This window comes from Manis javanica, chromosome 4 (assembly GCF_040802235.1).
Source record: "Manis javanica isolate MJ-LG chromosome 4, MJ_LKY, whole genome shotgun sequence".
Classification (NCBI taxonomy): Eukaryota; Metazoa; Chordata; class Mammalia; order Pholidota; family Manidae; genus Manis; species Manis javanica.
In genome coordinates this window covers 62,668,647-62,685,232 of record NC_133159.1, presented here as the reverse complement: position 1 = coordinate 62,685,232, position 16,586 = coordinate 62,668,647, and the positions used below count along the sequence as shown (strand labels likewise).

At 35.4% G+C, this 16,586-nt stretch overlaps 1 protein-coding gene across 5 annotated transcripts in view; it reads left to right on the top strand.

The window, feature by feature from the left end:
- Positions 1-16,586, top strand: part of SLC44A5 (solute carrier family 44 member 5) — a 359,314-nt gene that overhangs the window by 256,696 nt on the left and 86,032 nt on the right. For 4 of the 5 annotated variants that reach the window (XM_073234136.1, XM_073234137.1, XM_073234138.1 and 1 more), the window contains one exon: positions 12,772-12,845. In XM_073234136.1, coding sequence (XP_073090237.1) covers positions 12,772-12,845 — 74 coding nt within the window. Of the gene's footprint in view, positions 1-12,771; positions 12,846-16,586 lie in introns of those variants that run through there. The other variant, XM_073234139.1, reaches the window with a different exon arrangement.

Below are 16,586 nucleotides of genomic sequence, written 5' to 3'. Positions count from 1 at the left end.
AGGTTAGTGATTCAAATGAGATAATATATATCAAAGTGAGTCATGAACTGTCAATTCCTTTAACATACAAAATAGGGTAACTGTGGATTTCCTTGATAGACAAGTCCCAACTGAGGACTACTCTCTCATTCCATGTACCAACCTCTTGTTTTACTCATTCCCTTTTCTATGTTTTGTTCACATTCACCAGCTCCCAGTACAACCTCCTATTAATTGCTCTTAGGGCCTTTGCATTTGTTGTTTTGTATAATCTTAAAAAATACATATACTATTTAATAGTAATAGTTGCAGAGAAAAACACATTCTTTGGTATAATCCATTGGGTTGACTGGAAATAATTAGAATAGGAAAGTCTTACTGTTTTTTATGATTATTTAAATAAATCTCATCAATAGCTGTGGTATATTCTGTAATTTTTATCCCTGAACATCCATTCCAAACCATCTTCCTTTGCACCTTCTCTATTATAGAAGCCGAAAAGCCAAACACTCAATTTTCCTAACCACTTCCCAGGTGAGGACGGCCATGAGACTCAATTCTGGCCAATGAGCTAAAGGGGAAGTCTGCCAGGAAGGACCTTCTTTTCTAAAGAAAAAGAAAAGGCTTTATTGAAGAGATTTAGGTATCTTAAGTGTAGCAGTCAACTTAGGACATGAGGTACAGCATGAAGATATATGTCTACAAGCCAAGGAAGAGGGGCACAGAAAGATGAAATGAGTCAGGTTCCAACAGCACCACTGAATGGTGCACCACACTCACTTAGGACTGTCAGCTGCAGGACTGCTTGTCATATGAGACAAGTAAATTCCTTGGAATTTAAGCCACTGGTTCTGCTGTAAGTTTTGTGATATTTGCAATTGAACACATTCCTGATACATTAATGTTCAGATTTAAATTTGATTACACAGAGACTGTATTTAATAATTCCAAATCAGTGAACATTTGGAAAACATTCAGCATTATCTTAAAAACCCTAAAAACTTTAAGTCCTTTTCAAAATTAATAACAATTACCCTATCCTTCTGTTAGTACTTTGTTATAGTAAACAGCTTACAGAATAAAATGTATTGGCAAATAGTTGCAGAAAAGAAAGAGCAGTTTATCTACTACTTCAAGCTCTTGACAAATGATTGGAATTGTTTTGTTGAACACTTTGAGAAGAGAGACAGCATTTTTATGCATTTTTGAAAGTGTCTTACAATATATTAATATCTAATGTTCATTATATAATCTTTGGCTTATTCATTCAGTGGACATGTTGAATGCCTCTGCTTTTTTGCTATGGACAAGTCCTGAAAACTCATCCCTTACTTTACCATCTCACAAATCTGTTAATTTCTCTGTCTAAATAAAATCAGTAGAGATCTCCCATTTTTACAGTAAAGTTTACCAACAGCAAACTAATATAATGCTTAATATTACTTAAGACAGATATGTTGCATTTATTGTTTTCCTCTAAAAGTGAAATAATTGCCAAAACAAATAAGTAAAAAATGTTTATGATGGGGAAATTTTATTTTACACATGTACAATTTAAATCATAATAGCCAAGATTCAATCTTTCAATCCAAATTAGTAGGTAAATCTATAAGCCCAATAAAGGATTTTACTTGGAGTATACCCCTAATGACTTTATATTCACATAGGTATAGCTTAATTTATATTAAATTAAGTTAATTTCTTCCCTGACTTCACTCATCTTAATGGCTAGCAGTTGACATTATTTCTCAGGTTCTTTTTCTATTTCTAAGAGATGCCAAATACTCAAATGACTTCATGTTTTAGAAATTGGTTATTTTTGGTTATTACATGTGTTTGATGCAGAATTTAAAAGTTACAACAGGATATACAGTGAAAATCAGATCTCCCTCACCTCTTCCCAGACACACAGCTCTTTGAAGCAACTCCTATTTCCAGTTCCTCATACAATCTTATTTAAAATCATTTCAAATATTCTCTTTTATCTAATGGACACTTAAACAATTGTAAGTATAAAAATATTTTAAGATTGAGGTGATTGCATTGCTAAAATGATTTCCAAAACTAGTTTTACTTCTTGTTCTGAAAGTACAAAGATGATTGTAGGGCATCCTGATAAAGATTGGTATAGAGATAATAAAGCACCCTATAAGCAGGGTGAAAGTTCTGAGGTCACCCCTGAACCAGTATTATTTTAAGGAAAATAACAGAGGTGTCTTCATTACTCAAGTTTGCTAAAGACATGGAAAGGAAATGACAAAAGAGACACAATATCAAGCATGAAGATTAATGAAAGACTAACAAAAGTTTAAAGGCTATTGCTGTTTTCATTCTGTGCTGTGCCTCAAACAAGAATTAGGGGGTCTGTATCTTATAAAACTCATGAGAGTATTGCATTGTGCATTGGTAGATGAAGATGTGATTTGTAAGATGTTTTAATAAGACATTTATGGATGTGTATTTTCAATTCTGTTCCCCCTTGTGAATGTCAAGCAATGAGAAAGATTAATAAGGCAACAATCTCTCATCCCCTCATGTACTTTTAAAACTATTTTTTGTTTAAAGAATTTAAAAAATTTGTTTTTAATTTCAATCATAGTGAACAAGAAAAAAATCAAAGAGAAAAAGCTTATTTTTTAAACATATTTTGAGGGGATCAGAAATAAATTAGTATAATGAGATAAGTCAACTCTTTATCTGTGGTTGTCAGATGCAGTCCATGAGTCTTAGATTTTTGCTCTTATTACAAATTTAATTTGTGTCCATTATGGAAGTTTTGAAAAAATAGAAAAAAGTCAAAGAGGAAAAACAGAATCACATACAATCATATCACCCAGAGATAACCTCACTTTTTAAATATATTCTTTTGTCCTGTTAATCATTTACATACATATATATTAACACATATTACCATACTACATGTTCTATAATGATTTTTACTCAATGTATTATAAACATGTTTTCATATAATTATTGTTCTAAAACTTGTTTCAAACTTTTCTTTATTAAAAACAGTGGTTTTAAGCCCTTATTAACTCTTGCTTCTTTTGTATATATTTCCATGGTGTAAATTACTAGAAAGGAAATCACTAGATCAAAGGGCATGCAATTTTCTAAAGCTTCCATCACAAGTAGGCAATATTTTTTTTTAATTAAAATTTTGGGTGACAAATTGTAATCTCATTTTAATGTACATGCCTTTGATTACTAAAAATATTAACTTTTTATCATATTATTAGGAGACATGAGTTTTTTATTTTAATAGCTGTATTAAATAGCCATCCCACTCATGAGAATTTTCAGAACTTCATCGTTGCAACAAATACTTTTGACCACCTACTCTGTTTCTATGTAGAAGGGATTCTAACTTATCCCAAAGTTAAAGAGCAGTCTAAACTGATGAGGATTCCCTGTAAACTTAGTTGGTAATTTTGGACTAATGTCCCAAGGCTGTTCTAAGCTGACTCTCAAACATCTCTCCTATGTAGTATTTTTGGTCCACGGTGCCAAATGTAACCTAGGAAATAACTATGATCCACCTCTCACTTTACTAGAAATTTACTGAGTGAGTTCCTCTCATTGATAGATTCTTGATATTATGCAAGTTTTATACAGATGATGAATACCATAGTTAGACCAATTTTGTCTGATCTTATCCTGCTTTAAACAAAAGAGGCATTTATATAAACATCAATTAAACATGTCTATATAAGCAAATGAGGTTTTATATCCCCTTTATAAATAGAAAATATGTATCATAGCCAGGTACAGCTACTTTCTCAAGGCAGTAGAACCTAAATGCAAACAGAATGGAAGAAGAGATCAACCATAAAGTGTAGGGAAGCTTTTAAGATCTAATATAGAAGAACTAAATAAAACAGGTACAATACCAAATATCATCTTATATGATCTAATATATTTGAAAGACATTGTCGATATCATCCTATAATTCCCTAGATATCAAGTTATTTGGAATGTTTTATTTTCAGCAAGTTTAAAATGTGTCCAAAAAATAAAATTCCCACAAAACCAGCAGTCCTTTCTCAAAAACTGGATGCCAGAATTATCTTCTAAGATAAATGTAACCTTAAAGCCATCCTTAAAAATTTTGAGAGACTTGAAAAACTTGCATTAAGATTGGACACCTGAGAAAACAAGTTTTCCTGTAATTAAAAGCCCATTTGTGCCTTCCTATAAGTTTCTGATTGAGTAACAGTAGAAATCTCTGAAATGATCTTTAATCTGCTATTGGTCTTGTAGAAATGGCTGATGTAACTTGCTTATTTTTAAAACCTCAGCTTTCACACACACACTAAAATGGTGCATGGCATAATCTAAAGCTGCAGGAACAGAACAATAGAGAATTTTAGACAGAGTGTCTGGGAAGGAGAAGAGAAGCCAGAAGCAAGGGGGAAGGATACAATTAACCTGTTTAATTAAAAAAGCTCTTAGAAAATGCTCCTCTTACAAAATTGCCAGGTTCTCCACTAACAGTAAAGGGTGGAGGAATAGAGAGGTAAAGTATTTTTCACTTACATGGAACTTTACCCTCAAATAGCTGCAAATATTTTGAGTCTGCTGACTAACAAGCATCATCGCAGATGATCTGTCCAACTGAAGCCACACTCTGTAATTTGCCAAGTGTATCTTGGTGAAGATTGCAGTATGGCCCCAAAATGCTCTATCCTCTAATAAAGCCTCTGGGAAGTGAAGCAGTCATTTCGTTTCCTGGAATGACTTGTGCAGTAAGACTCTAAGTGCTAACAGACAGCTTAATGGCATCATGCAGGTGCTGGCAGAACCACAGAGGAGCAATGTGTCTAAACTGTGAGTTATAAATACAGCCATGTTGTAGACAGATGTACCCAGATGACACCAAGAACTTTTGAATGAGCGGTGATTGATCATCCAACTGGAATCACGGGCAGTGGACAGTCCCTAAACTGACTCATTAGGCACAAATGGATGATCTGGCAAAGAATAATGACTTTTAGGACTTCCATTCTTGCTTTAATACTTGATATTAATGACCTTTCTGGATGGTTGATGCCACTGAAATTTTATCTGCCACAATGTCAGAAAACCAGCAAATGAATCTGTTTCTGACTGAAGGTAGAAAGCTGTCCCTGAAAAGGAAACACAGTGACAGCTGTTGGAGAATGAGGCCTGGTATGAAACTGAAATAGGCACTTAAACAAAACTCTCTTATTACCTCCTAATTTAATCTAATAGGTGGTGTGTGTGTGTGTGATTTATTTTACCGGAGACAGTAATGTCCAGGTGGTGGTTCTAAGACTGACCAAAAAATTGACCCCCTAGAAAACACATTCACCATACAGGGGTTCTCCCACCACAAAATCTGAAATTTGAAACACAGCACTTTGAATTTCACCAGATCCTGCTTACAATGCATCAGCCTGTCAGAGGTGTGTCTTACTAATCACTCATGAAATATCGATTGCTATATGTTTGTAGCATGCGAAGCTCTGTGCTACATGCTGCCATAGAGGTCTTTATGGCCTAGGTTAGAGGTTGACAAACTTTTTCTATAAAAATCCAGTTAGTAAATATTTTAGGCTTTGCAATCCAGATGATTTCTATTGCAACTTTATAACAACCCAGCCATTATAACACAAAAGTAGTCATAGACAATCTATACATGAATAGTATGGCTATTTTTCAGAAATCCTTATTTATAGACACTAAAATTTGAATTTTGTATAATCCATATATTACAAAACAGTACTCTTTTTCTGATTTTTTTTTAAACCACTTAGAAATGTAAAAACATTCTTAGCTCTTAAGCTGTACAAAAACAGGCAGCAGGCCTAGGGGGTGTAGTTTGCCACCTCCTGGTCTGTTTTATAATAGATGGAAGATACTTGCCTTAAAGATGCACAAACAAAATTTCTGTATGTCTACAGAGAGTAGAGGATTTCTTCTAGTTGAAAACTTCATGGAGGTGGTGATATTTGAACTGATTTGATGGACAGTATTAACATTTTTTTTAATTTTTAGATTCTTATTTACATCTACATTCATTTACTTGATACACAAGTTTATTCTTAGCAAAATGTTTAATTCAAATATCATATGACATTGAACAAGTATATTCTTATACATAGAGGGCTAGCAATGATTATAATGTTTTCTTTGCTGTGGACATATTTTTTTAACTGTGGTTAGAACACTTAGCATGAGATCTACCCTCTCAACAAATTTTAAGCACCCAATACAGTGTTGTAACCTAGAGGCACAATGTTATACTGCAGATCTCTAGAACTTACTCATTTTGCATACCTGAAACATGCCCATTGAACAGCAGCTCCCATTTGCCTCCCTACTGGAAACTGGTAACCAGCACTCAACTTTCTGTTTCTATGAGTTGGACTGTTTTGGTTATCTCATTTTAGGTGGAATTATGCTGTATTTGTCCTTCAGTGACTGGCTTACTTTGCTTAGCATAATACTCTCTTGGTTCATCCATGGTGTCACATCTAAAAGAACTGAAATCAAGATTGCAAATAGATATCTGCACTCCCGTGTTCACTACAGCATTATTCACAATTGCTAATGTGTGGAAACAATATAAATGCCATTGACAAATGAAGGGATTTTTAAAATGTAGTATGTACACACAATGGATGATTATTCAGCCCTGAAAAAGAAGGGGATCTGACTTATTAAGAGAAAAAGAGAATCTACACACATCAGCAGAATCAGAAACAAGAAAGGAAAAATCACGACAGACCCACAGAAATACAAAGAATCATTAGAGAATACTATGAGAATCTATATGCTAACAAGCTGGAAAACCTAGAAGAAATGGACAACTTCCTAGAAAAATACAACCTTCCAAGACGGACCAAGGAAGAAACAAAATCTAAACAGACCAATTACCAGCAACAAAATTGGATCGGGAATCAAAAAACTACCCAAGAGCAAAACCCCCAGGCCAGTTGGATTTACCTTGGAATTTTATCAGAAATACAGAGAAGACATAATACCCATTCTCCTTAAAGTTTTTCAAAAAATAGAAGAGAAGGGAATACTTCCAAACTCATTCTATGAAGCCAGCATCACTTTAATACCAAAACCCAGGCAAAGACCCCGCAAAAAAGGAAACTTACAGACCAGTATCCCTGATGACCATAGATGCAAAAACACTCAACAAAATATTAGCAAACCGAATTCAAAAATAAATCAAGAGGATCATACACGATGACCAAGTGGGATTCATCTCAGGATGCAAGGATGGTACAACATTCAAAAATCTATCAACATCATCCACCACATCAACAAAAAGGACAAAAACCACAAGATCATCTCCATAGATGCTGAAAAAGCATTTGACAAAATTCAACAGCCATTCATGATAAAAACTCTCAACAAAATGGGTATAGAGGGCAAGTACCTCAACATAATAAAGGCCATATATGAGAAACCCACAGCCAACATCATACTTAAAAGTGAGAAGTGGAAAGCTTTTCTGCTAAGATTAGGAACAAGACAGGGATGCCCACTCTCCCCACTGTTATTCAACTAGTACTGGAGGTCCTAGCCATGGCAATCAGACAACACAAAGAAATACAAGGCATCCAGACTGGTAAAGAAAAAGTCAAACTGTCACTATTTGCAGATGACATGATATTGTACATAAAAAACCCTGAAGACTCCAATCCAAAACTACTAGAAGTAATATCAGAATATAGCAAAGTTGCAGGGTACAAAATTAATACACAGAAATCTGTGGCTTTCCTATACACTAATGATGAACTAGCAGAAAGAGAAATCAGGAAAACTATTCCATTCACAATTGCATCAAAAAAAATAAAATACCTAGGAAAAAACCTAACCAAAGAAGTGAAAGACCTATACCCTGAAAACTATAAGACACTCATAAGAGAAATTAAAGAGGACACTAACAAATGGAAACTCATCCCATGCTCTTGGCTAGGAAGAATTAATATTGTCAAAATGGCCATTCTGCCTAAAGCAATCTACAGATTCAATGCAATCCTTATCAAAATACCAACAGCATTCTTCTTCAACGAACTGAAACAAATAGTTCTAAAATTCATATGGAACCACCAAAGACCCCGAATAGCCAAAGCAATTCTGAGAAGGAAGAATAAAGTGGGAGGGATCTTGCTCCCCAACTTCAAGCTCTACTACAAAGCCACAGTAATCAACACAATTTGGTACTGGCACAAGAACAGACCCACAGACCAGTGGAACAGGGTACAGAGTCCAGATATTAATCCAAACATACATGGTCAATTAATGTACGATAAAGGAGCCATGGACATACAAAGGGAAATGACAGCCTCTTCAACAGCTGGTGTTGGCAAAACTGGACAGCTACATGTAGGAGAATGAAACTGGATCATTGTCTAACCCCATACACAAATCTTACTACACTGACGGACAGTGACTGTAATGGGGTTTGTGGGGTGGACTTGGTGATGTGGGGAGTCTAGTAAATATAATGTTCCTCATGCAATTGTAGATTAATGATACCAAAAGAAAAGAAAAGAAAAGAAAAAGAAAAAACGAAGGGGATCTGATCATATGAAGAATGGAATTTTATAGGTAGGGTAGAGAGCCACACAGAGGCACTTTGGAGTAAAAGGGACCATTTGATAATGGTTACTACAGGACATTATTTATAAAGCCTGGTTGTCCCATGCAAATTGGGACATATGGTAACCTCAAAAGGAGGAGCCTGAAGGGGACATCAGCAGAGAGCCCTAAATGTGGTCAAGGGAGAGCACATGATGTAGTCAATGAATGAAAAATTCCAAGGTGGTTGAAGCACAGTGAGATGAACAGTGGGAGATAAAGCTAGAAAGACAGCTTTATCCTGAGGCATGAACAAGGAGCAAACTTGTAGATTCTTAATCTTAAAGCTAAGACATTTTGGAAATTATTTAATAGGTGATGGAGAGGCACTGCAATTTTGTAAACAACAAAGTAACATCATCACATGTGAGTGATATGGGTGATGTGCAGAATGAATCAGATTAGAGAGAGACTGTGTGCAGGAACCCAATTAAGAGACTGTGTCAATAGTTTGAAGAGAGGATAGAGAATCTGGACTACATCCAGGCAGCAGGAATAGAAAAGAAAGGGTGGATGAAAGACATATCTGGGAGAAGGATCAAGAGTGAATATTATTGTCAATTGTCAATTGTCAATTGAATATTAAAGATATGCTAGGAAAAGGAGTGAAAGGAAACTCCTGACATTTTAAGTTGAGGTGCCCATAGGCACACTGTATTTGTGGGTTAGAGATAGGAGGGAAAGGGAAATCTGTAAGTGCATATATTATTGGGATCTGTGGGCAAGTTGGGGTTCCTATGGCCAGGATCCTCACTGAACTTAAACCACCTGATGATGTAGCTGGCCTGTTGCCAGGCTACCACTTCCACACCTTTAGGCAGTAAGTCATTATTGTGCTATATAGAGAGCTCGGCCTAGTGCTCTGGGCTGAGGCAGAGACGTTAGTGCTCGACCTACCTCCAGGAGAACAAGCCGTGTAATAAACCCTTTCACCCCAAAGACCGTTTGCTGTCAATTTCTTTGGTCACACTGAATCCATAGTGAACTTGCCCAGGACTCAAACCCACTGGCAAGACAGGGTACTATTCTTCTTGTAATTTGGAAAAGTAGATATAAAGTAGCAGTGGTGCTTTGTAAGTTTAACTTTTGCAAATACTTTTATGCCAGGGCAGCTCCATCTGAATAAAGTTTTGAATAGCTTTTTGATAAATGTGTGAGCTGCTTGTTTTGAAAAAGTTGGACTTGGATTTGGAGGAGGGTAAGGGAGGATCTTATGGCATATTTTTCTATGACTATTTTTTCCGTCTTCTTTCTGGGACCCAGTGGGATGCAACCCATTTTAAGCTTACTACAGTGGATCTTAGTGTGTGCTGTGAAAGTAAAAATGAGCCCAACTGAGAACAAGGTATAGCTGCGACCGGCCTCTAAGTACAATATGTTTCAGAATGATTTTCATCCATGAGTGGTATCACTCAGTTGCCTCAGTAGCTGTCTTGAGAGTCTTAAAAGTTATTCAAATTAACTTCTTGGTTTTTAAAAATAAGTCATTTTCTACAGAACACCTAGGATTGGGACAGATGCTCTGAAATCAAAAGAAAAGCACAGCGATAAGGGGATACAACTAAAAATTTGAATTAAGTTTATGTCATGTTCCCGACTCACAAAATAGTGTCCAGGCTATATTTTATATTGTGTTCAAATTCAATTTTCAAGTAATTTTCTAAGCAGTAACTTTTTCTGGAGAGAATATACCTAAGGCAAAGAAAAACAGATAAATTGGTGGGAAAAATGGCTGTAATTTTAATTACCTTAAAGTACACACACACACACCCCTATTTTAAAAGGAAATTTCTAAAATAGCAAAGGGAATCAAATCACTATAGGAACCAATTCAGAAATATGAATGTCTTTCTGATCCAGGAAAACTTTCCTTCTTTTTGAGATATTGAATTTTCCATTCATAATTTTTAGTTTGTTCAACATTCTTCTGTGTTTCAACAAGATAAAATTAACCAGACTGGCTTTGGGGTATGGTCTGCTGTTTCTCTAAAGCATTGTACCAGAAAAGCAAACCAGACTTGAATACATTATCCTCCCTAAATCTGGGACAGAATTCCTGAGCAGCTCAAGCTGTGAATTATTGAGAAACGCTATCCCGTGGTGAGAGGCTGCTAGGGGGATCAGCTGTGTGGGGATGTAGTCCCTAAGGCTGTAGCCTGTCCTTGGCCCCAAAAAGAAGAGAAATCATAGCCGTAACCCCTATAGGAAACCAAAACTCCAACTGATGCCTGTTCATCAGTGCCAGTAGCTGAAGAGTGTGGGTTTTACTTTTTGAAGTTCTCCTTTTCATCTCTGCTTCTTTCCTTGTGCCCTGTCCTTTGAAATTGGTAAGTTTCTTTCCCTCATCTTTCTAGTATGTTTACCACTCCCTGTGCTTTCTATGTAACATTATAAGTATGTAACATTATAATACTATGTAACATTAGGTCACTATAAATATGTATTACAGTATATATTCTAACATAAATATATAGATATAAACATATTATATAATTACAGCTGTCCAACCTGGCTGGTACTTCTGATCATATCCCTCTCTCCCTTTTCTTGGTAGTTATGGTTACTCAGGAGGGCTTTGACAACTTCAAGATTTCTAATTAAAGCATGCCAGAGTTCTAGTTTTCTTTCCTAGTTCCTTACCTTCAGGTATTTCTTATTAGGTCTCACGCTATTTAACAACTGCTCTGCCAGGATGAGAACCTGATCCTGTGTTGATGCTGAATAGGATGTGTCAGAATAGATGCGAACCACATACTCCCCTCACCCCCAAGCAGGTTTATGGTTGTTGACCAAAGAAATTGAGAGCACTTTTTTCTCTTCTTTTTCTTCTTCTTCTCGTAATTCTTAAATCAAAATGAAATTTAAAATCCCTGGGTTGAAATCAGATTTAAACAAATGATTATTTCTGGATTGATCATGATTAACTTAATGAACGAGCCACTTCCTATTGTGAGGTAGAGTAGTTGAGACATATGTGGAGTTTAAGATATGGCCAATTTGAGTCTTTACAAAAATTATAGTGCTATTAGAATAACTACTAATGAAAAACGTTAGGCATTGGAGACCTAGATATTTGCTTCTATAACTACCCTTCTCTCATGGACCTTAAATATGTCAACTTACGTTACTAAACCTCTAAAAATGTGGAGGTATTCTCAGCCAACTCACGAAGTTATATATGTGAAAGCAGTAAAGGCATCACAGGGCTTTATCAGTCAAGGTATTACTGTCTGTTACTGTACAATTATTTTTCATTATTATGACTACTACCACCATGAAAAGCAGTGCCTGCACTAAAAGATTAAAGCAAGTCCATATACCCTCAAGAGCAAAGAGGTTTTGCTATGAAAACTCTTGTGTGCAATTTTAATCCTGTCAAATAGATTGGTCTTTTTCTTTACTAATAGATTCCTTATTAACTTTTACATAAAGAATGGTTTTATTACTTCTCACTTTGAAAATATATCTTCCACCTTCCAGACTACTTACAAACTGAACAAGACACAATATTGGGAATAGGAAATACTTCAGCTGAAAACCTGGAGTACTCCTGCTGGATCTTGGCTTGACTCAGGGATGCTCAGCAAATCACTGAGTCTTCTATGAGCCAAATTTTCTCTAAACCCAATTTGACTATGTAGCTTACAGAATAGCTGGAAAAATTACAGATTTGAGCTATTTCATTTTTAAAATGCAGGATATACATTGTTGTTAGAATAGTTGCAACTATGTAGCTGATAATTTATGTAATAATTATACTCTTACTGTGTGTCTGTAGAAAGATAATGGAGGAAAGGAGGTGTGGAAGATGGCTAATTTTTTTTCACTGTATTATGTTGGGAAGGCATGAAGAAGAAAAATCATGAAATCAAATAGCTTAAATTATAATTTCAAATAAAAATAGTTATTTGATGTTGGTGTACCCTAATCTCTAAAAAGCCTTACAAATAAAGAACTGAGAGAATACTAAGAACTCTGGAGATTTTTAAATCGTGGAACTATGATCACTCCATTGCTGCTATGTCTTCACAGAAATACATCAGAACTGCATTGCAGAATTATTGGATATAAAATGGCATATTATGATGATTTTTTCTGTGTTCATGTATTTTGTGCAGTAAATAAGTCATTTTGGACACCTTTTAATCCTTTATTGCTTTTTTTCTCTAGGAGGTGTACAGATGTTCTGTGCTGTGTAGTCTTCATGCTCTTCATTATGGGCTACATTCTTTTAGGACTTACAGGTGAGTAAATATAGGATATTTAACATTTGCTAATGGAATAACTCAGTCAATGTCACATTTTTAACATTAATAATTGTTTTCCAAAAGCCTAGTCATTATTGATTATTATCTTTTCTGGAGGGGATATGCCTCACCAGGAATCACTGGGTAGCAGACAATGACAAATAAACTCAAAGTAGTTTATTCAAAGGCAAACCCAAATTATTTAAATAAATGTAGTTTTAAAGAAGTAGGAACAAAGCTTGTGGTATCTTTTTAATCATTTTTACTTTTGAAATTCTATTAAACAACTAATTCTGCTCATGTTGCTATTTACTAATATGAGCTATTGCCTAGATATAAACTTCTCTTTTTGTAAGCAAATGAAAAAGGAACAATTATTAAGAACTTCACTAGATGATTCATTGCCGTATAAGGAGTCTTATTGTTTTTACCAACCAAAAAGAGATATCCTGTTGTTTATTATTAGGTTAAAGATGTTTTATTGGAAATGAATATTAAAAGAACAGATATAGAATTCTTTATTTGCATTTTTTTAAAAACTATCAGAGAAACTGGTGTGAAAATTTCCTGTATAAAAGTTTCAGAATTGCATGTGAACATATCATTTTCCCCCAGAGACTTAAGTCCTATCCCTTAGATCTTGACTTAGGAAACTTAATGATATAATAATGATATATTATTAGGGTGGGGGATATAAAAGTCAGATAATAGCTTCTAGTACCAATGATTAATGGCCTAGAGTTATGTGGATGGAATGTATAAGCAGAAAGAAAGCTATGCCTACCTAGGGGACAATGGAAAATATTCTTCCCTGTTCTTCAATTTTTTCTCCCAATAAGAGAAATACTTTTGGAACAGCAATTGCAAGCAATTTCCAAAAGGTCATCTTAGTAGTACAAAATGCAAAAACTACACCGAATTGGAGAATTTAAAAAAGTAAGGCAGGAAGATAGGGAGGAAGAAAAGAATAAAGGAGCATAAACCACAAAACAAAATAATGCACTTTAAGATCTTCAAAGGATTCTTTTGGCATTTCTCCAAAGTATTTTAACTTCTAAACATTAATGTAGTTGCAGCGTTAATGTAGCTATAGCACAATACACGATCAGTAAATGGGATATTATAATAAAACAAATTTTCTTATTGTACAACCAATAGAATTTTAGCTTCTCTTAACTTGAGACATATCTTTCTTGTCTATGTATTTTTTGTTTGTTTTTACCTTTTGTCATAGAATTGAAATTTGTTGCATAAGAGAAAGATCTGGAGTCAAGCCAGTCTAGAATTTCCTCATAGTATTTGATGGACTGGTCCAGGTCTTTTAGCTTCAGTTCATTCATCTGTGAAACAGGGAAATGCTACCTAGTCTGCAGGGCTGTTGTAAGGAGCAAGTGAAATGATATCCAACTATACTAGTAATGTTGTATAATAGTACCAGGCAGTATTTCATTTGCTCTCACTATATAGCCTAGTTGTTCTAAATTTTAATTTCTTTTAAATGTAATCTACTATATCATTTCTATGGAAACCCAGAATTTTGGTTATTAAAGTTTGAATGCACACAGGAACTTGATAAGAATCTCACACTGTGCCCAGGATCTTTGCATTAGGAGGCCTTTATGGCACAGTCAAGTCTCTCCTCCCTATCTCAGAGCCAGTCTGTTGTAATCCACAGAGAAAAACCTCTTTCCTTATACAGAGCTGGGATAGTCACTGTCACTCTCCTCTGCTGACACACTAGAGGGACGGGTTGGGAGAGTGCACACCATCCTTCCCTCTGGAGCAAGATGAGAAATTTGTCTTTTTCTTCAAATCTCTGTTTCACCTTATAAATGCCTTAATTCACATACAGCAATAGGAGGATAAATATCCCTCAATGAAAAACTGTGTTCAGTAGTGGATTAATTTAGTGATACCCCCAAATTAAATTTAAATGAGTGACTAACAAAATTTACTATTAATATATACATATATATATAACATATAATATATATACTTTACTCATCCCTAAACTACAAACAGTCTAAGTATCCTGTTTCTAAGGTAAATTTAAACTCTTCAGTAATGTTCAATGATGGATTAAAAAAAGAATGGAGGAAAATGATTGGCAGAGGTTACTAGGAATGTGAAGTATTTTTAACATGGGAGAATATATGCCTTCAGCCAGGGAAAGATGATGTTGTCAGTTTCACTGATGTGTCATAAGTAGTTTGGCATCTTTTGCCCTTATAAGATCAGAACCTTCTGAAGTTTATCTTTGGTCCATGTTTTTTTCATGAGCAATTTTACCATGAAGAGGCATCTTTCTCTCAAATTCTGCTGAGAAAAAATGTTCTTTGCCCTTTATATGGAATATGGCTAGCGTAACACTTGCATGCAATAAAGCCACTTGACATTTGACTGATGAAAAGCAGAATCTCTGTTCCAGTGGGTGAAGTGGAGTCTGGGTAGAAGGTAATCAAATCCCCTTGAAAGATCCAAGTAATATTTATGATAATAGCCCTCTTTTGTCCTACTTCACTGACGGTTGCTATTCAATTTTTGTACTAACTAGAAACAAATAATAGGAATATTTATTATGCAAATTGTTCTTTGCTATCCTTGTTCTAAGTTTAGGTATACAATAATAGCACACGTTTAACATTCAATAAATTTTTCCTTTTCTTTTCACTTGGATTTCCAGTTAAATGAGTTGTTTCATTGTTGTATTATATAGGAAGCACTTGGAGTTAGGGTTCGAAGTTTGTTTTTGGTTTTCTTTTTTAGTGTTCTTCAGGAATAATCATTGCTATTAGTTGAGATGATAGGAAGTTAACAAGACAGTAAATTAATGTAAGCAAGCCTAGAACTCTGTCACCTTACTGTGAGATGCCCAAGCCACATGGAGAAGCCATGTGTAGGGGTGCTGGTCAGCAGGCCCCACTGAGCTCCCAGAAATAGTGTTTACTCTCAGCCGCATAGGGTTTTCAGATGTTTGAAGCCCCATTAAACATATGACAACATGAAAGACTGATACTTCCTCAAATTTCTGACTCTCCAAATCATGAGAAAAATAAAACAGTTGTATTAAGCCAGTATGTTGGAGAGTGCAAAATTAGATAAGCAGAACAAAACTTGGTATTTGGAAGTGAGATGCTGGCTTAACAAAACCTAAAACATGGACATTGGTTTTGAAACCAGATGGTGTTCAAATGGATGTGTTCAAATGCATTTTTAGGAGACTGTTGTTGAGGAACATGGTGACTGGAAGCAGAAAGGAAGGCATCTTGCTACCTAGGGGTGAAAAGTTTGGCAACACTCTAGCTGGTGACAAAGTGGGAAGAAGGAAATGTACTTAATGAATACAGTGCAAGACCATCATCCTTAAGAGGGGAGGTGACTCTGACGAGCCTCATCCACACCTGGCCCTGATGTAGGTGATGAGATCCAGACCTGACCCTGGTGTTTTAATTGTATGAAGGGTCTGGGAATCTTGGAAGAGGGTAAGTATATTTGATTATGGAGGCAGTGTAAAAAATTGTGGCCAGAAACTGGATTGTGGTAGTTTTAACACCTGGTTGCAAATTTTTTGCCACTCCTCCCAAGAGTTGGGGTCTGTGTCCCTTTTCCTTGAACCCTGTGAGTCTTGGGATTGCTTCTCCAATAGAGAAATGAACAAGGCCAAAGTAAGGAAACCAGTTAAGGGCTTTGACATCCAATAACTTACAGATCAGTGCAGATGGTTAAAGGAAAATCGTC